Source organism: Podarcis cretensis (genome assembly GCF_951804945.1).
Source record: "Podarcis cretensis genome assembly, chromosome: 17".
In the NCBI taxonomy this organism is placed as follows: domain Eukaryota; kingdom Metazoa; phylum Chordata; class Lepidosauria; order Squamata; family Lacertidae; genus Podarcis; species Podarcis cretensis.
Window position 1 is genome coordinate 22529486 of NC_137187.1, and position 21543 is coordinate 22551028.

General features: G+C 43.1%; 1 protein-coding gene across 1 annotated transcript; it reads right to left on the reverse strand.

Annotated features, from left to right (window-relative positions):
• Positions 1 to 558: 558 nt before the first annotated feature.
• On the reverse strand, positions 559 to 12213 carry LOC307206492 (uncharacterized protein). The gene is made up of 9 exons (XM_079959817.1): positions 11836 to 12213; positions 11694 to 11744; positions 11542 to 11580; positions 10455 to 10572; positions 9051 to 9095; positions 7756 to 7856; positions 6091 to 6153; positions 4107 to 4280; positions 559 to 1133 (listed from the first exon to the last, which is right to left on the reverse strand). The coding sequence occupies exons 1-9, from the start codon at positions 11890 to 11892 to the stop codon at positions 1110 to 1112; spliced, it is 672 nt and encodes a 223-aa protein (XP_079815943.1). The 5' UTR covers positions 11893 to 12213; the 3' UTR covers positions 559 to 1109.
• Positions 12214 to 21543: the final 9330 nt, after the last annotated feature.

A 21543-nucleotide genomic window follows, 5' to 3' on the forward strand; every position in this document is an offset into this window, starting at 1 on the left:
TAGCCAACCCTGAAATGAATGTGTAAGGGTGGACTTCCAGCCCAGTGTTTTGATTTGACCTGGACTTCACAAAAAGTTATTAAATTGGAGCACCGATGGTTGTGTGCCTCTCCTCCCCCCTTGTAATATTGATTGGCAGTACTGGGTGAACCCTGGAGCCTCTAGTTATAGCTCTCCCATATTAAAAGATTTGGGTGGATGACAACTGGTTTAACATATTAAAAAGAAGCAGCAAAATATCACATTTAAATTCAACTAAACTTAGTGTTTATTTCACCCAGTCTTCTGCTACTTTAACACTGGCTCCCAAGAACCACTACAAAAAGTGAAGACTTAGAAGTCTGCTGAAAGGGGTTCAATCTCAGACTTGTTCAGCACTGGGTGATGTCCAACTGAGCAGTACCCGGAATAGACCCATTGAAATCAACACATTGGTTCGCTTAACCACATTGATTAAACGGACCTACTCTGAATACAAGTAACACTATATATTACACACTGAGTGTTCTTTTCCATAGTTATGGACTCAGAGTGTTGAGAAATAACTGACAATAAACATTGCTTTAAGATACTTTTATTGAAAATATGTACATTCAACCTTTCAATTAAGAGATCTACAACTACAATACAGATTGTATAAAAATATAAAAGTAAAAGTTAAATTTAAGAAGGAAAAAAAAAATCAGTAGCCAGCAAAAATTAAGACAAATCTTTCATCAAATGTTATGCAGCTTTCAAATAGCATCCAGAGAAAATTAGTGTTGCAGTCATTTCAGAGGGCCATAATGGAAGAGCTATTTCTGATCTCCTTAGGGAGGTGATTACAAAGCCTTGGGGCCATAACAAAGGCTCCTAGCTGTTATCAGATTCTATCTTGCACAGCAAAGGGAAACAATGAGGATCTTAATCAGCATAAAGAGATAAGATATACTAGTCCCAATTCTTTAAATGTATTAGAAAGTAATTAAGTGCACAGTACAACAAATTGTCATTCTACATCAAATTGAATAAATACTATACTTGGTTATTTCAAACACAGAGTTATAAAAACAGGCAGTGTAATGTGGGATCTTTCATTCTCTTACTTGAACATATGCAGTTGCAAACTTTCATGGCTGGACAGCTTTTCTGAGCTGTTAAAATACAGAAAGAGTCATAAATACAGGTTCTGTGCATGAAGACTACTACGATACTAAATTTGAAATTCTAAACATAAATAGGGAAAACACTGGAACTTACTTCTGAGTAACCATAGCTGGAACTGGATAGCAAATTGAATAGCAACAAGGCACTCATCATATGTTTATAAAATGCAACTATGAATTATGCATCTAGCATGCAGTGACACCCCCACAAATAAAACCAACTTCCGGTGCCCTAATTTAATCCCACCCTCCTCCAATACACTATCTCCACATCTATTATGTTCTGCAATGGCAGTAAGCCATTCACTTGAAGCCAAGGACTTCATTCTCCTCACCCTTAGAGAACCTATCTAGCAGCCTGCTGTTGCCTTCCTATTTCACCTGTGAGTTTACTGCATACAGAGACTTGACGGAAGGGGTTGGTGCTAGAGTCTCTTAAGGCAGCCTTCAACTAGGTCCCCATCCACTCCAGCCAGCATGGCTAATTGTCAGGGATGTTGGGAGTTATCATTTAAAATATCACAGTGCACAAGTGACAGCAGTAGGAGTGTATGAATGGAGACAGCATAGTTGGAGTGGGGAGAATTAAACTAGAGCATTTTACGTACAGGATTTGAGCCATCGGCTTCCATCTTCTAAGGCAGGGAACTAGTTCTGTTATGCTATGTTACTTTTTATTCATATGCTGTGTTTCAGTCAAAAGAATGAAGGTAAGGATCTGATAGGTGAAACAGACCATTATCTTCCCTACTCCTTGTTGGGAAAATTTGACCAGTAGAAAGGGCCACTCACCTGTCAAATCCCTGACAACAGATGATGGGATGCTTTGAAGTCCCCATGAGTGCTTGAGACTTCAAAGCACCACACAGGGGCTGGAGGACTTGGTCTGGGGAAAACTGCATTATGGCAAAAGTGGAACCCATGCCAGGCCAAATTAGGTCCATGGAGGTTGCCTATCCCAGACATAAAGTGACAGACTATGTCCCCTCTATGACATCAGATAGCCAGGTTGTTTCTAGAAAAAGTAAATACTGAGGAATTAACCTTTAAAATGTTTACACAAAGGAGAGAAGTTGGAAGTCACCAGCTGAAGGGAAAACGAAGAAACAAGGATACTCCCAGATGCAGTGGGGGGGGGGGTGCACACACACACACACACACACACACAATTTCACCTGCAGCGCTCCTGGCCTTCCTCAAAAAGCACAAATGTGCATTCTTCTCCAAAGGATGCACACAAGCAAGATTCTCTTCTAAACTGCTTTCCTTGGATTAATGTTGTTTGTATTAATATTATGTATTCCTCAAACAGATAAAATAACAGGGAGCTAGGGGTGCAAAATTCACCCAGTCCTGGCTTTGTTGCAATCCGCACTATTTCTGATCTGCTACAGTTCAGATTCCACCAAAACCTACATTCCTACGCTATCCTCCCTGCTATCTGCTATAGCTAAAATTTGCACAACTGATTTCAATGGAAGGTAAACATGCTTGCAGACAAAAAGAACAGAATACTGGTCATATTTGCTTGTGTGACTTCCGTTCCTGACCGCTAACAAACATGCAGATTGTGGGGATTTCCACTCCCTTTTCTGTTTCCGATGGAATTCTCCAGCACCCCTACAGGAAGCCCACTTGATGCTTTAGCTGGGATTCCTGCATTGCAGGGAGTTGGACTAGATGACGCTTGGGTCCCTTCCAACTCTATGATTCTATGATTCTATGGCACTTGGCTAAGAGGTTGCACAGACATTCCAGAATCAGCACCCAATGAACTATGGCAACTTTGCTGCATGGGTGTAACTGGGCAAGAGCAGTTGGCCCATCCCAATGTTTGCACACAGTATCAGTGGGCACAGTTTATGCTGTGGGTGTGGTAAGGCAGACTGTTAGCAGTGCAGGATATCAATACAGGATATTTGCATAAGTTTGCTCACATACTCCCTCAGTTTTGCCCCATTGCTCTGCCCCGATGTCACTGCTGACATCCTTACAGTGTTGTTGCGCTTTTATTTTTATGGTCCTATTTTATTTTTATGGTCCCCATGGTCCTAGCCAGGCTTCATGCGGTAGTGGTGGTGGGGAAGAACCTAAGTTCTTTAAGTATTTATATTGTTTGGAGGGAAGCTGCCCCTCCCCCAGCTATGCCCATGGTTGCCCTAATGCTATTTTTCCCTCAATCCTCAGCTTTCAAAGACAGGGAGATCTGATGCCACCCCACATCATAAGCTGCCAATTATGGGGAAAGATTTGGAAATAAACTAAGATAAAGGTAAAGTTGAGGAACCCTGGACAGTTCAGTCCAGTCAAATTTGACTATGGGGTGCGGCACTCATCTCTACTTTCGAGCCAGTGTTTGTCCACGGGCAGCTTTTCCGGGTCATGTGGCCAGCATGACTAAACCACTTCTGGTGCAATGGGTGGTACCTATTTATCTACTCACACTGGTATGCTTTTGAACTGCTAGATTAGCAGGAGCTGGGACAGAGCAACGGGAGCTCACCCCGTCGTGTGAATTCAAACTATTGACCTTATAGCTGCAAACCCAAGAGGCTTAGTGGTATAGATCATAGCGCCACCCATGTCCCTGTCAGTCAGCACAGGTTAGTTGCTCTAGATATTATGGATGGGAGGGGGAGATCTAACTTGTACATCTGGTCTGTCGTTGCTAAGCCCTAAAAGAAGGGTGGCAGTAAATTGCCAACCATTACAACATATGACGCTACCTTGCAGCAAGGCAGACACTTGGTACATCTACAATGGCTAGTAGCAGCTCTTCAAGGTGTGAGTCTTTTCCAGCCCTACCTGGCAATGCTGGATTGAACCTGGAAGCTTCTGCGTGCAAAGCAGATGTTCTACCACTAAGCCACAACCCCTCCCCATGGCTTCTGCCTTTCTGCTACACTTGCATGTCAAAACAGTGCAAGATCTTGGGAGTGCCTTTATTTATCAGTTTCTCACCCTGAAGCGGAATATTGATCCATCCGTCACATCTGTGTCTCTGTACTTTAGAAACAGTGTCCGACTGGCATGAATATAGTGTGTTGTATCTTCAGGGCACTTAAGCTGTACCACTTCTCCATTTTTTTCTTTATCCATGAAGAAAAGATGACATTTTAGATCATCTGCACTTAGCTATGGAAATACCAAAATATAGATTATTAAGATTATTAAAGAAAAGAAAAGGACAAATATTAGCAGGGTACCGTTATATGTTCAACTAAAATGAGTTTTTTAAAAACACCATGTCCTGGGGAATTTTCTCAAGTACCACTTTCAATGGCACTGCAATTCCTTCCTTATACCAGAGTAAGAAGGTTCACTGTCTCCCTTGCACTTTAGATATGCATTTTGTTGCATGTGCACTCTGGAAAAACATACGCCACTGGCCAATCTGTTGCCTCTGGAATTTTTTTATAGAAGCACATACATTTCTCAGCACCACTCCAACTTCCCATACAAATCGGTGATTACTGACCACTCTTTAACCAGTTTCCTAGCTTTTTGTTCAGCTAGGGCTTCACTCGAGGTTCTGTACACTTCTAGAGCCTGAGAGTACACAGTTCTGCCATTTTGTCCTTACGACAGCCCTGTGAGGTAGGTTCGGTTGAAAGACTGACTGGTGCAAGATCACCTACCAAGCTTCATGGCCAAATAGGGATTTGGACCCAAGTCTCCTCAGTCAACTGTTTTATATCTAAGACTTCCACACACACTAAATAACACGTTAGCCGAATAGTTAATCCTTTCTCATGTTGACAACACATGAGTCTTCACTCACAAGCCTCCTGTGCTTCTTCCAAGCAAGACTAAAGCTGCAATCCCAAGCCCGCTTATATTTAAGTAAGCCCCATTGAAGTCAATAGGGCTTACTTCTGAGTAGTCATGGGTGCTTTCTACCCTGTGCATTTAAAGCACTCTCATGCCACCTTCTGGCGGTTCCCTCATTGCAAGAAATGAAGTTACAGGAAACCAGGCAGAGGCACCCGCCCTGTGGAACACCTTCCTATCAAATGTCAAGGAAATAAACAGTTATCTGACTACAAAACATCTGAAGACAGCCCGGTATAGGGAAGCTTTTAATGTTAGAGGTTTTATTGTGTTTTTATATATTTTCCTGGAAGCCGCCCAGAGTGGCTGGGGGAACCCAGTCTGATGGGTGGCATAATAATAATAATGATGATGATGATGATGATGATGATGAAAAGGGACTATGAGGAGAATGAAACAGTATAGCATATAGCAAGCCTGTACCACTTATGATTATAAAACTGAATGCAGCTTTTGAGCCATGTAAAGTACCGTATTTTTCGTCCCCATAGGGTGCACCGGCCCATAGGGCGCACCTAGTTTGGGGGGGGGAATAAAGAAAAAAAATTATTTCCCCCCCAGGCACGGAGCTGGGGCAGGGGAAGCCTGAGCTTCCCCCGACCCCGGCCCCCAGAACAGGCTGCTATCCACAAGCCTAGGGAGCCCGGCGGGACATCACGCCGGTCTCCCCAGGCTTGCGGAGAGCTGCCCGAAGCCCGGGGTGCGCTCCGCTGCGCGCCCCAGGCTTCGGGATGCTGGCAGCTCTCTGCAAGCCGTGGAGTGGAGCGCACCCTGGGCTTCGGGCAGCTCTCGGGGAACTCCCGCGGGCTCCCAAGGCTTGCGGATAGCTTCCTGAAGCCTGGAGAGCGAGAGGGGTCGGTGCGCACCGACCCCTCTCGCTCTCCAGGCTTCAGCGAAAGCCTGCATTTGCCCCATAGGACGCACACACATTTCCCCTTCATTTTTGGAGGGGAAAAAGTGCGTCCTCTAGGGCAAAAAATACGGTATGTACCTAGTAGGTAGATATTGATAGTGAATTGTGCTCAGTTTGGTGGGTCACAAATTGTACAGACCTGGCATAAAGCATTTCTAAGTGTTCATGTTCTTCAGAAAAAAATATTGGTTGATCTCGTACCTTAGTGATATCAAACCTTTTGCCCTTAGTATGTGGCTTATTCGGCATATCGCATGAAAACACCTGCAAAGAAAAGACCTCTTAGTTTCAGAATGCTTTGGGAAAATATGGGATACCAAAATAATGACTAGATTGGACATAGTGTAGAAGAGCAAGTAACAAACCAACCAACAGATTTTTAAAATGATGGTCGTTATCAACTACATATTTTGAAAATGTTGTTTGCTTTGGATTTGGAGACCTCCAAAGAAATCATAATCAAATTTTGTATGATCAGGAGATCAAGGAGCAGGTTTCCATCTATGTTTGGATACAATTCAACACCATTTAGTATCAAGATGCCAGATTTCACCTTTCAAAACTGCACTGGGTTTTTGGCTTCTTAGAATTCCTGAGCAACGACAGGTACTAGGCTGCTAGTTTCACTACATATGGGAATGATAAATTCCTGGACAATACAGCTCTTTATAATCTTTTTGTACTATAATATGGCTGTTTCATGCACTGCATCATATAGATACATAGACGACAGATAGATTTGTGCTTTGGCTATTTTTATGAATGGTGCCATATTTAGTTTGGTCCTAAATCAACATCAGGGACATGGATGGCGCTGTGGGTTAAACCACAGAGCCTAGGACTTGCCGATCAGAACGTTGGCAGTTTGAATCCCCACGACGGGGTGAGCTCCAGTTGCTCGGTCCCTGCTCCTGCCCACCTAGCAGTTCGAAAGCACGTCAAAGCGCAAGTAGATAAATAGGTACCACTCCGGCGGGAAGGTAAACGGCGTTTCCGTGCGCTGCTCTGGTTCGCCAGAAGCGGCTTAGTCATGCTGGCCACATGACTTGGAAGCTGTACGCCGGCTCCCTCGGCCAATAAAGCGAGATGAGCGTCGCAACCCCAGAGTTGGTCACGACTGGACCTAATGGTCAGGGGTCCCTTTACCCTTTACCTTTAAATCAACATTATCTGGATTTGTTAGGTTTGGCCAGTGTCAGTGACCAGAAAAAGGGTGCAGCTGAAATGGCAAAAGTGTGATTGTCAGGGAACTGCCATCAGCTCAGAGGCGAGAGGCGAAGGGCAGCTGGGTTACAGGGAGCCTCCAAAGATCGTGAGAAGCAGCACTTCCTCCGCGGAGGAGGGAAGCCCCGCCTCTAGTGGGGAAGGGATGAAGGGCTCAGAGGATGTAAGAGAGAGCCAAGACACCTTGCATGAGCAAAGCGGGGGGGGGGGGGAGGCAGGTCCCCCTTATCCATGCCCTCTCTGCGCAGTAGGTTTACATGCAGAGAGGGGAGGCATCGGATGGGGGTCAAGAGACTACTCTGCTGGGGAAAGTTTAAGAACCGCCCACTCTCAGATTCTGCTAGTGACTGAGCAAGACATGGAATTGAGACGTTCTGCACTGTATGTTTTTGCACCAATAATAAAGCCTTTGAAAAGACCAGTGGGGATCTTGCCTGTTCGCTCTTGAGCAACCACGCTGGTAGGCATAACAGTGATAAATAAAGAATCACACAGCTACCATTTAAGGCCTGTGTTTGGCAAACATATTTCAAGTTAAATGCATATTTTAATCAGAACATGCAGATTACTTTCTACCTTCTGCCTGCATTTCTGTGATGCTCAGTCCCCATCCCATCTCAGACATAAACAGACTTGAGTTACCTTCAGTTGCTTGTGGTCAATGTCTTTGGTCAGCACCAGCAATTTGTTTTGTTCATCAGACACTTGGCTAAAAGTAACTAGAAACTTGCCACGACCTGGGCCTAAAAAAAGAGGGGCATAAGAAGGAATTGCCGTGCAACGTAATAGATATAACAGGATTTATGTATAAATTTATAATAGAATTTAAAATACTGGAGCTAAGGTAATTATCCATTGGAATATATATATATTCTGTGGTGACACAAGTGAAACAACGTAAGTTCAATGTTCCAAAAATGGTTGGGAGCACAAAGACTGAGTGCAAAACATGCTAAAGCAATGGCAGCAAAGTCCACAGATAATGTGGTGCAGTGGTTAGAGTGTTGGACCAGGGGCTAGGATGCTCACTCGGTGACCTGGGGTCAGTGAATGCTTCTCAGCCTAGCTTACCTCACGGGGCTATTGTGGGGATTAAATGAGGAGGGGGAGAACCATATATGCCACTGGGAGCTCCTTGAAGAAAAATGTAGGATAGAAGTACAATAAATAAATAAAAATAATATTCAAAAAAAGGCAGCTTGGGACTAGGGTCTGGTGTATCACTATGTTTGGGACAAATAAAGGACTTTCCTCCAGGTCAAACTGGCAATGACACCAAGAGGGTTTTTGGTTTTTATTTTGTCCCACCTTATACAGTGTATGGTTAGCTCATTGATTTTAATTGTCCCAAGCCAATTGTTTTGTTTTCCCAAACTTTCCTTTTTCTTGTTGTATATCTGGTGTCTGTTTGTGGCCTAGATTGCATGGCTTGATCTGCTGCGTTCAATGGATGTCACACAGGGCAAGGGACTTCTCATTTGATAGGCCACAGTACAAGCCTGCCAGACTAATCTTTACAGATTATTTATCCGGAAATGTCTCAGTCTTCAGAGCTGTGAGGCAACCTGCAATATACTTTTATGGCGCAATTACTGCTTTGGACATTTAATGTACTGACTAGGAGCATGGATTGGATAATGGATGTTACTCTTAAAGTTAAGATGATACCTCACTTCTCAAGTGTTGCGGCTGCTTGCATCTTGCTCCCTTATTTCACTGCTTAGAAAATGGACATTTTGCTCTTAAGCCTCTATCACACATTCCTGGTATAAGAGGGGTAAATTGGCTTCACTGTAGGGGATAATTAAGGACTCATGTGGGAGGCAGCCCCGCTTTCAAAGAGTCATGGTGCACATTTTTTAATTGACCTTTAAATCAAAAACAGAATTAAACAAACAAAAACAAACAAACCTGGATCACTGTCACCCAATTCTTACCTTGAACACGGAAGTAATGGACCCAGGTAGTCATCCATCTGATATCTAAATATAATACACATCAAAGTGTTAACCGTCTAACTTGTCATCTATCATTCCACTATAATATAGCAATGAGTGGTAATATTCTCATGCCCCATCCCTCCATTGATTAGGCTACTTAGCAATGAAGTAGCCTACCATTTCAGAAAGGGGCTCTACCATTTCAGAAAGCATGTAAAAGTTCCTATGACTAAAAGCCCCTCCTGCTGTATGGTGGCCAGGGAAGTCATGCTTAGCCATAACAAGGAAATGGTGTGGTCCTTATAGATTAACTCAAAGGACAGATCATTCCTTTTGTATTCTTTCTCTCATAATAACTGCATTTGCTTCCTGTAATAAAATGTTCAGGATGTAGTGTCATCATAATTTGCTTGTTTGTTAAAAGGGTTTCTTTGCTAAACTTGTATCCAGCCTTTACATCAAATGGTCTAACGGTGGCTAACAAGAAGAATACGACATCATAGCAATAATATATTTAAAAACATAAAAACGAGGCAACTATTTAGAGAATTGCATTTGCTATTGATATTAACCATAACTAGTTTGACCCTTAGCATTTAATGTTAAGGGTTTGTTTTCAATAGTGTTCTAGGCTTAACCAGAAGAAAGTAGGGAGAGAACTCTCTGGTTTCAGGGGTGGAGAAGGCAAACCCATCCCTTTCGCTCCTGAAAGTTCTTTTGTTTGATATGGGGGGGGGGGGCAGCCGCAATAACACCCCACCGGGATCGTGGTGCCAGGGGCAGTGCGCTCTCCCTGCCCGCCTCTTCCTCCGCCAGTGCCTCCATTAAGAATAGAGGATGCCTGCCTGTTGTCTATCATTACTTTCCAAGTGCAAGAGTGAATCTGCCTCTTATTTATGAAATAAAGAAGTGTATAAGCAAACGTTGCAAAACAGAAAAAAAGATACCAATTTGTCTCATTCTGCATCAAATTTGCGTTACTGAAATGCTTGATATTTTCAGAGGTTCATGTGCTTTTAAATTATATTCTTCTATTAGGGGAACTAACATTGAAGCAACAAAAGTGGACTTTGCAAGTGCTTGCACTTTGAGCCTTGTACACAGTGACTAGAGGACCTCACAGTCGTGGCTAAATTTGTGCATATTTACCATAATACAAACGTCAATTTTGTGTGGATATCAGTCCGAACATTTGGAGGGCTTATATTAACTTAGATGTTAATATTAACTTAGATGTTTAACTTCAGGTGTCTGTACTGATTGTTATTGCATTCAGATTGTGAACTGATGTTGTTATTCGTATTATGCATGTACAATTTTTTATTTTATTGTCTTTCATCCCCTCCCCCTTTTCTGTTCATCTTGCAAATAATAAAAAAAGACTGCATAGAAACAACATACCATTTTTGTGCTGGAGCCTAGAGAGAGAGATTCCATTCACATCAAACTTCACTACTTCATTGCCCTCTGTTAAGAATAAACATTCTTCTTGGCAGAGAAACTTATACTTTGTTGCTGCCTGAGAAAAACAGAAAAACCTGCCATGAAATACATGTTTTCTGTCATATTGCCCAGATAGTAATAGCTGTGTCTTTACAAAGCAGTGTAACCGTAAAAGCTAGAGGGACACATTCCACAAACAGAGGCAATGTGAGGGGCTCCTTGAGTCATTTTTATGTGTAGAGACATGTTCAGCATACCACAAATCTGCTGAAGTGTGGGAGATATTTTTTTTAATGCATAATGCAAGTTGAATATATGATCTAGGAGCTGAATTTATAGGAACATTTCTGCATTATCTAATAAAGCTAACTCCTACAATGTTTTGCCTTAGAACCTTATTCTTACAAGTCTTTTTTCAAAACAAAGTGATGTTGTGCTTTATTATCCCCATGTAATGGATGAAGACCCAATCTTCCTATTGGAGGATTGCATTTCCTTCTTAAAAAAAAACCAAACAGGCTAGTTATGTATGCCAGTGCTGGAAAGGAAGGAATATAGTTTGTAAATAACCAGATCTCTATCTATCTATATGCATAGATGCATATACACAGAGGCATTTGCCTATATCACAAACGGATTTTGCTGCAGGGAGAAAGAAGAGCCCTGTGAGATCTGCTTAAAAAGGATTGCATATACACTCCTGTATTTGATGCTTTGATAATGATAAATAAGGATTGACAGCACTGATGTGTGAATGTCAGTGTTAAACAAATTTTGAATATTCACTGTAACATATGCATATCTTGCTTTATAGTGTAGTGCTACTGTTTTTTTCTGTCGAGATATGCATTTCCTAAGAAGGTATGGCTGCATAATGGTCACTTTAAAAACACTACCAACTGCATGACAGGCAGCTACAAATCTTGCCAAAACATAAATGTTTTCATTATTACTAAGCTATTTGCGGGATGCTACATGATAACCTAGTAAATATTTAGTGCCATATTTGTGCTGTGCAGAAGTGACAATTCATTCTCATTCTTACCTTCTTTCTATATCTGCAGCTTTCTTCCACTTGCTGTTCCTAAAATAAAGGAAAACAAGTAGTTCAGCAAAATACAAAACAAAAAAACAGAATCAGAAAATTATCAGAAAACTTTGAGGTACATAGAAGTGAGAATTTATTCTTGTATTTACGTTACTTGTCGTTCTTCGGCATCGTTTCCTCAGTTCCATCCTTGTGCTGGGCTAAAAGAAACCAAGTAACATTTATTTGCATACATTCACCGCTTTACAATTCCCGTGCTGTACTAAAGTGAGAATTCATTCCCCTACTTACGCTATCTGTAGGTCTCTGCCTTTGCTTTCTGCTTCTCATCTTGGTGCTGGCTGACATCGTTGTGCGGCTTACTGGAGCAGCACAATGGATTTATTCACTTGAAATGTGACTCAGAAACAACGTGGCTCAGGGCCAGTGGAATTGTGCAAGCAAGGCATGCTGATGTCTGTTGTCTACATAAAATGTCCAGGAAAAAGAATAGCCACAGAGAAACTTCCGGAATTCACTTTCCAATAGCCTTTTCTCCCTCTCTGCACTGGCCACATGGTGTTGGTGGCCTGCCAGGAGGATGTAGGAACTCTCTGGGAATTGACAAAGGGGCTACCATGATGCTGAATGATCCTGGAAAGAAACTTCCCTTGGGAGAATGCTTACCTGCAGCAGCCAAGAGCAAATCAGCAACTGAGAGTGTTATGTACTGAAGTTCTCACCCTGGGCCAGCAGGGGGATACTATAGATAGTTCAGGTCCACATATGCAAATAAGGGATTGAAAGTGACGTTCAGTGATTGGATAGTTACAGAAAATGGTTACTGTTGCATTCCAGTGGAGCTCTATATAAGCAGGCTGGCTGAACCCTTCAGTTCAGTTCCGCTCTGGCCTGTGAATAAACAGGAGCTGTTTGAAGAATCGCTGTGTTGTCTGATATGTTCACCCACAACCTAACAGAGAGCAAGAGCATCACACCTTCGAATAGCAAACTTGAGAGGTGGAAGTGAGTGCTGACAGAATTATAGCCAAAGGAGGCACAGTAGAATCATAGCTGTCAACCTTCCCTTTTTTGGCGGGAAATTACCTTATTCCAGCGCTGCTTCCCGCTGCTTCCCCGGATTGTTAGATATCCAGTAGACTGTCCCCAGGACAGGTGAGGCTGCTGATCCCTTATTTTCGAGGCTGCTGATCCCTTATTTTCAAATCTGAAAGTTGACAGCTGTGAGTAGAATAGAATACAGTGGTACCTCGGTTACACTTCAGGTTACAGACGCTTCAGGCTACAGACTCCGCTAACCCAGAAATATTACCTCGAGTTAAGAACTTTGCTTCAGGATGAGAACAGAAATCATGCTCCTGCGGCACAGTGGCAGCGGGAGGCCCCATTAGCTAAAGTGGTGCTTCAGGTTAAGAACAGTTTCAGGTTAAGAATGGACCTCCAGAACGAATTAAGTATGTAACCAGAAGTACCACTGTAGAATAGAATTTATTATTTATACCCCACCCATTTGGCTGGGTTTCCCCAGCCACTCTGGGCAGCTTCCAACAGAGTATTAAAATACAGTGGTCGGTTAAACATTAAAAGCTTCCCTAAAGAGGGCTGCCTTCAGATGTCTTCTAAAAGTCTGGTAGTTGCTCTTCTCTTTGACATCTGGTGGGAGGGCGTTCCACAGGGCGGGTGCCACTACTGAAAAGTGAGAAACAAGAGGGAGGAGGCTGTTAGAGAAGCCCTTAGATTTGCAGAATCTGTTAGAGAAGCCCTTAGATTTGCAGAATTAGCAATTCTTAAAGAAGCCCTTAGATTTGCAGAATTCCAAACAATCTTTTTATTTCTAAAGAACCTAAGGGGGCATACTCCCCATCCCCCCAAAAAAGAAATGCACACAGTTTAATGAAGACTGAGCATGCTCAGCAACCAAGGAAGGTTGACTGGCAGTTGCAAATTAAAATAAAATGCCTCCACCTACTGAATTCAGAGAAGTAGGCTCCTGCAATATTATTGAAGAGGGAAGACTTGTAGCAAGTAGCCTCATCCACTACCCCACCAGCTTCCAAACAATGCCCATTCAATATGTCTAGAGAGTCAACACCATAGCTGTCAACTTTCAGATTTGAAAATAAGGGAACAGCAGCCTCATCAGTCCCGGGGACAGTCTACGGGATATCTAACAATCCGGGAAGCAGCGGGAAACAGCACTGGAATAAGGGAATTTCCCGCAAAAAAGGGGAAGGTTGCCAGCTATGGTCAACACCCACTCTTAGTACTATAATAATAAATTATTATAATTTCTACCTCACCGATCTGGCTGGGTTTCCCCAGCCACTCTGGGCAGCTCCCAACAGAATATGAAAAACACCATAAAACATCAAACATTAAAGACTTTCCTAAATGGGGTTGCCTTCAGATGTCTTCTAAAAGTCAGGTGGTTGTTTATTTCCTTGACATCTGATGGGAGGGTGTTCCACAGGGTGGGCGCCACTGCCGAAAAGGCCCTCTGCCTGGTTCCCTGTAACTTCACTTCTCGCAGCGAGGGAACCACCAGAAGACCCTCGGAGCTGGACCTCAGTGTCTGAACTGAACAATGGGGGTGTAGATGCTCCTTCAGGTATACTGGGCCGAGGCCATTTAGGTAAGGTTACCAGATTTTTTCCAGTGAATCCGGGGACACTTTTCAACTTCCTACTAAAGAGATGGATTTTGTCAGGGGACTGATTTGTAAATCTGGGGACTGTCCCCGGGAAACGGGGACGTCTGGTAACCTTACGTTTAAGGCTTTAAAGGTCAGCACCAACACTTTGAATTGTGCTTGGAAACTAGCTTGCTAAGAGGCCCAAAGTAGGGATCTGGGGTGAAATACTGTAGGCTATTCAAAATCGGACTGAATTTGTTTTAACCGAACAAATAGATTCACAAAATGTGCAGCGTACAGTATGGCAGTCAAACAAGCATTTAACCTACCCCAAACTGCTGAAATGGGCAGATAGCTTCTCTATATGCTGCAGGTGACAGTGATGTGCATTGGTTGAAGCATGTACCCGAGCAATGATCTTGCATTCTTGCACTACAGTGGTACCTCAGGTTACATACGCTTCAGATTACATACGCTTCAGGTTACAGACTCTGCTAACCCAGAAATAGTGCTTCAGGTTAAGAACTTTGCTTCAGGATGAGAAAAGAAATCGTGCTCTGGCGGCGCGGCGGCAGCAGGAGGCCCCATTAGCTAAAGTGGTGCTTCAGGTTAAGAACAGTTTCAGGTTAAGAATGGACCTCTGGAACGAATTAAGTACTTAACCTGAGGTTTGTTGTTGTTGTTGTTTAGTCGTTTAGTCGTGTCCGACTCTTCATGACCCCATGGACCAGAGAATGCCAGGCACTCCTGTCCTCCACTGCACCCCGCAGCTTGGTCAGACTCATGCTGGTAACCTCGAAAACACTATCCAACCATCTCATCCTCTATCGCCCCCTTCGCCTTGTGCCCTCCATCTTTCCCAACATCAGGGTCTTCTCCAGGGAGTCTTCTCTTCTCATGAGGTGGCCAAAGTACTGGAGCCTCAGCTTCACAATCTGTCCTTCCAGTGAGCACTCAGGGCTGATTTCCTTCAGAATGGAGAGGTTTGATCTTCTTGCAGTCCATGGGACAACCTGAGGTACCAATGTATTAATAAGGGAGGCAGATCAAGGACCTTGAATGCTTCCAAGTGACTTTGTGGCCTTTCTTTTCCCCAAAACATTAAATTCGCTACCTCCCCCACAGAGAAATGACTCGGGAAACACCCACTGAGAGGGGAGAGGTGAAGGAAGAGTATATTTTGTTTTTAACACAGCTTTCAATCACCACGACTTGACTTCCCAAGGTCACTTAACTCACAATGATTTATGGGAGAAACATTGATGTAAATAAACAGTAGGCTATTGTTCTTCATTTGGGTCATCATTCTCTGAATTTTGGCTGGGAAGTTAGGCAGAAGTGGCAAAACTAGAATGTTGCGGTTGCTGCCTCCTTTCCCATTATTTTTCCTAAGGAACAAATCATAGCTCTTTCCCTCCCCCCCCCCTTAATTGGCAATGGAGTAGTTCTTGGAAGAGGGGGTGTTCCAAGAAAAAACTAACTTTAGCATTAAAAAGAAGAAGAATGTAAAACCACCTAGCAAAATAGGGCTTGGATCTATTCACCTGATCCTTGGCAGGCTTTTAACCCAGGGGCACCTCTCTCGTTTCTCCAGTTTTGAAACTGATTGCCTATAAAACTCTAGGGACAAGTTTTCTGTTTTCCCACCCTAAAACAGCAAAGCCTACTCTTGTGGGAGAAACGCAGCACTTACCTTTCTGAAATTTGCCAGGCTTCGTCCCCTCAAAAGGGGTAACCAAGCCTTCAGTTTGCTTTCACTTCTGGCAGACAATAAACCCTATTTTTATTGAAAGAACAGAAACCACCTGGATGTATCTGCCTGAAATTTGATGTGTTTAACTCACTATCTAGGGGCTCTTTTATGTGCAAACCTTATGCATTTGTGTGAAACAGAAAATCATTTTTGTTAAATTGTGGGTAGACATAGCAGATGACACAGCGATTTCTCCAAAGCAGCTCTTTATTTGTACGCTGGAACAGAACTGAACAGCAAACAGCTCAGCCGGCCTGCTTTTATAGGCAGCTGGCTGTCAACATTGTAGCAACAACCACCCAGGGTTTCCTGCCTAAAGTAACTGATGTGGACCTGACTGAAAACTATATACACGATACTCCTGGTGGCCAGGGTGAGAGCTTCAATACATAACACCCCTCCCCACCGAGATAAGGCATTAGTTACAATCATAGTGGTTCCATTACATACAGCAATACCCTTATTGGTTTCAGTAAGGCACATAAGCATATTAATTGACCCTATTCACCATACAGCTTTACATGTGCAGTTTGTCCACTGAACATAGTCTCTTAAATACGCTGGGCGCTTGGAAACCCTGCTGGACCGCTGAGGGCCAGTACCAGAGTCTGGGTGGCCTTGCGGATTTCCTGGGCGGAGAGTTCAGCAGCTTCTGAGGCCACGGCCTCCTCAATGGCTTTCTGCAGCGTGAGGTCTGGCTTGGCGAGGAGACGCCATTTTTATAGGCAGCTGGCTGTCAATATTGTAGCAACAACCACCCAGGGTTTCCCGCCTAAAGTAACTGACGTGGACCTGAGTGAAAACTATATACACGATACTCCTGGTGGCCAGGGTGAGAACTTCAATACATAACAATTTTGTAGTCATTTTCAGATTTCCCACGATAGTCAATGGGGTGACACAACATTTGGATATGAATAATGATTTGATCTGGAATGAAATGGGGTGCTTCCAAACACTACAGATACCAGGTGAACCTTGTGGTTTCTTTGCAGCCCTAGCAAATGATTCATTTTTGGCAGCAATTGTGTCTGGAATCCAGAGTCTCTTTCACCACACAGGCAGCTGAACAGCATAGACAGGACTTGGCTGAACATTTACACGTCCTTGCCTGCAAATCTAAGGAAGCGGCCTGATCTGCTTCAGGATATTGGGCAAGCAAACGGGAAATATTTATTTGTGAATTGACACATGCTATGCTCATCACGTTACACTGGTCATGGGTCATATGCCTGGTGAATGTAGGCAAATTTTAACTAAATATTACTTTATTTAATTTAGCCTCTCCCAGATGCAACAATGGAGCTCAGAATACAAAGCTGAAGAGCTATGAATAACATAAATACAAGATGAATTGTCAAGTAGAATCATAGAATCATAGAATCACAGAGTTGGAAGAGACCACAAGGGCCATTGAGTCCAACCCCCTGCCAAGCAGGAAACACCATCAGAGCACTCCTGACATATGGTTGTCAAGCCTCTGCTTAAAGACCTCCAAAGAAGGAGACTCCACCACACTCCTTGGCAGCAAATTCCACTGTCAAACAGCTCTTACTGTCAGGAAGTTCTTCCTAATGTTTAGGTGGAATCTTCTTTCTTGTAGTTTGGAGCCATTGCTCCGTGTCCACTTCTCTGGAGCAGCAGAAAACAACCTTTCTCCCTCCTCTATGTGACATCCTTTTATATATTTGAACATGGCTATCATATCACCCCTTAACCTCCTCTTCTCCAGGCATTTTACTCTGCTCTCATGAGACCACCACTGAAAGTCTACCCCACTTTAACCATCATATTGTAACAGCTTCTATACTTATATTAAAATGCACAGCTTCCTTGAATATAGAGTGACCTGCACAGGATCAACGCAGTGTGTGTTTAGGGAGCTTCCTCAGCAGATTACCACGTTTACTGATAATTTTACGGGGTGGTTTCCCCCTCAGAACTATTTACCATACTTTTCCGTGTATAATACGAGGCATTTTTTTTTACGGTAAAAGAATGTTTAAAAACGGGGCTCGACTTATACACGGATAGTGCATTGGGGGGGACGGGTGATTGGTTGCAGCCCCGAGCAGGAGCTTGTCAGTGGCGATTTGGTGGTTGATTGGTGGCTGCTGCAAGGGCTGCTTTGGATTGGCTGCTGCTGCATTAATTGGGTGGGTGATTGGTTGCTGTGGAAAGGGCTGCCATGGATTGGCTGCCGCTGTGGCAAATGGGCTTGCGATTGCAGGCTGCTGTTGGATTTCAAGCAACGCTAGCAATTTCAAGCGTTTTCAGTCTGGTTAGTGATTTTCAGCATTCCCCTTCCCCTTAAAAAAGCTCAACATCCCAGGGTAATTCCCTCCCAAAAAAGCTCAACAATTCTGGGCCATCTCCCCCCATTTTCTTAAATTTGAGTCCCCCAAAATAGGGGTCATCCTATACAGGGGGAGCGTGTTATACACGGAAAAATATGGTACTTGTTTTACTTCATTTTAGGAACAGCAAGTGGAAGAAAGCAGATATGCAAATAAAGTAAGAATGGGAATAAATTTTCAAATTCTGCACAGCACAAATGTGGAACTAAAAATTTACAAGGTTATCATGTAGCATTCTACACATAATTTAGTAAGAATGAAAACATTTCTGTTTGGGCAAAAAGAATTGTAGCTGTTTGTCATGCATTTGGTAGTGTTTTTAAAGTGACCATTACGCAATACTGAATTTAAAAATGTGGGAACAACACAGCCATACATTATCCGAGAATATTTGTATCTAAACAGAAACAACAGCAACACTACTGATATGTACTGAAGTTCTCACCCTGGGCCAGCAGGGGGATACACTGTAGATAGTTCAGGTCCACATATGCAAATAAGGGATCGAAAGTGACGTTCAGTAATTGGATAGTTATAGAAATTGGTTACTGTTGCGTTCTACTGGAGCTCTATATAAGCAGGCTGGCTGAACCCTTCAGTTCAGTTCTGTTCTGGCCTGTGAATAAACAAGAGCTGTTTGAAGAATCACTGTGTCGTCTGATATGTTCACCCACAACTTAACAACTACCCTATAAAGCAAGATATGTGTATGTTACAGTGAATGTTCAAAATCTGTTTAACAATGACATTCATACATCATTGGTGGCAATCCTTAGTTTTCAAAGCAATCAAATACAGAAGTGCTTATGCAGTCTTTTCTAAACATACCTCATGGGGCTCTCCTTTCTCCCTGCAGCATTTTGTGATATACATGTATACATCTGTGTACATCTGCATGTGTGTGTATACATGTGTATGTACCATACTGGCCTGAATTTAAGCCACACTTTTTTTCCAAATTCTGACCGTGAAAAGTTAAAGTGCGGCTTAAATTCGCAACCTTACAAAAATTGGCTTTTACGATATTGCTGTTGAAACAGACATATGGGGAAACGGAATGAGTGTGAGTGCCTGCGGAATTTTAAGGGAGCAGCTTATATTCGGCTATTGCCTCTTATTCTTTCCCCCCTTGAATTTTAAAGGTGTGGCTTATATTCGGGCCAATATGGTATTTGCCTTCCTCTCCAGCACCTGTGCATACTAGCAAAGAAGCAAATGCAGACCTCCAAAACAAATGTAGCCTTGCACCTCAGTGTCTCCATCCATTATATCAACAAAAACAAAACGAGCAGCATTATAAGAAAATTAACTGTTAAGAAAAAGTTGGAAGAGGTGGGAAATCAGTATAGAGTACTAATCTGTGTCTGCGGTTTTCAGGAGGAGGTGAAAAATGAAGTTCTTACAGACTTTATAGTAAAATGGTTCCTTGGCACGCTCTCTATGCTGCAGCTCACAACGGATGATCTTGAACGAGGCATTGTGCTGTGGGAAGCAAACAGCAGGAAGGAGTTCCCCCACAGGATTTGGCAAAGGTCCGTATAGTAAAAGCTATGGTTTTCCCAGTAGTGATGTATGGAAGTGAAAGCTGGACCATAAAGAAGGCTGATCGCCGAAGAATGGATGCTTTTGAATTATGGTGCTGGAGGAGACTCTTGAGGGTCCCATGGACTGCAAGAAGATCAAACCTCTCCATTCTTAAGGAAATCAGCCCTGAGTGCTCACTGGAAGGACAGATCGTGAAGCTGAGGCTCCAATACTTTGGCCACCTCATGAGAAGAGAAGACTCCCTGGAAAAGACCCTGATGCTGGGAAAGATGGAGGGCACAAGGAGAAGGGGATGACAGAGGGCGAGATGGTTGGACAGTGTTCTCAAAGCTACTAACATGAGTTTGACCAAGCTGAGGGAGGCAGTGGAAGACAGGAGTGCCTGGCGTGCTTTGGTCCATGGGGTCACGAAGAGTCGGACACAACTAAACGACTAAAGAACAACAAAAAGTTGTGCAAAATATATTGCATGAAAAACAGCTACTTGTGGTGCTGTAAGACCTGTTTATTGGAACACAAACAAAAATAAGATACTCCAAGCCCTATACTTTGGGAGGCAAGAATTATATATTGCCATGGATTTACTTTGGGGCCAATTGTAATGCAAGGCATGACACAACTGATAGAGGTGGTCACCAGAGATGTGGTAGATCTTTTGATGGCATTAAATTACTCAAACTTCCACCAGAAGCAGCTCAGCCTGGGATGGCTGAAGACGGTGAGGAAGGGGCTAGAGACTTATCAGATAATGGCTGGGACTATATCTTCCCCAATCTACTTTCTTGGAAAAGACGCATGAACAGCCATGGAAGCCAACCACTTACACTTGGATGTTTTCTCTGACCCAAATCATCCAAGTTTCATTCCAGAGACATTCCAGACTGTTGGAAGTCTCACGGAAGACAATAGTAGGGAGCACACGAAAGAAAAAATAATTGCTTTGGCAATAACATCATCTTCCCTGAGATTATTCTTCCAAGAAACATGAGTGTGTTTGTTTTCCAAGTTCTGTTAAATTATTTACATGTGCCTCTAATTAAAGGGTCACAGTTCAAGTCAATGTGCTTAGTTAACTTCCTCAGAATGTGAATTCCTAAGAATTTTACTGCCCGGGGCATATTTTGATATTAGATATTTGTGCTGTGGTGTTCTGCATGTCAGGGACAATGTTAGAAAACTTAGACTCTGATCTGTGATAATGAATTGTAAAACCCTAGTATTGTAAAACCCTAGCTTTGTTAAACCCTAGTTATTGACATGACTTCAAGTAGGTGTGAGATAGCGTAAGGGCTACATTATCAGAAATGAGGGTCAGTACAAAACAGACACACACAAATCTTCATAAGAATATCCTCTGAGGTCTTCTGTTTCTCTCAGCATTTGCAGTAATGGTTCCAATGAGAGAACAAAGGCAGCTGACAGTGGACTTGTCAGCCTGCCTTGACTGCTGTAATGCTGTGGTTCTGGGACTGTTGGAAAACATGCCCCCTCGGGAGAGGCTGGCAACTCTCCCAGGCTCCCGGGCTTGTTTACCAGTGATCTGCCCTGGCTGCAATGCCCGCAGTCCAGGAGATCTAGATAGGCGACATTTCCCAGTGTGGAAAATGCACACCCCCTTCCCTCCTTGCATCCCAGCAAGGGAAAGAAGATAGTCAGAAAGTCTTTTACATCTTGTTTATTTCTGACTGTGCAACTCTACAAAAAACATGTCC

What these genes read in the sequence shown, in the direction of transcription:
- LOC307206492 (XM_079959817.1), bottom strand. Translation starts at nt 11,892, where the DNA reads ATGTCAGCCAGCACCAAGATGAGAAGCAGAAAGCAAAGGCAGAGACCT. An exon ending in TAGGCTCCAGCACAAAAATG is followed by an intron (nt 9,096 to 10,454) that starts GTATGTTGTTTC and finishes TATTATATTTAG; the next exon opens with ATATCAGATGGATGACTACC. An exon ending in GATCAATATTCCGCTTCAGG is followed by an intron (nt 1,134 to 4,106) that starts GTGAGAAACTGA and finishes GTATTTTAACAG; the next exon opens with CTCAGAAAAGCTGTCCAGCC.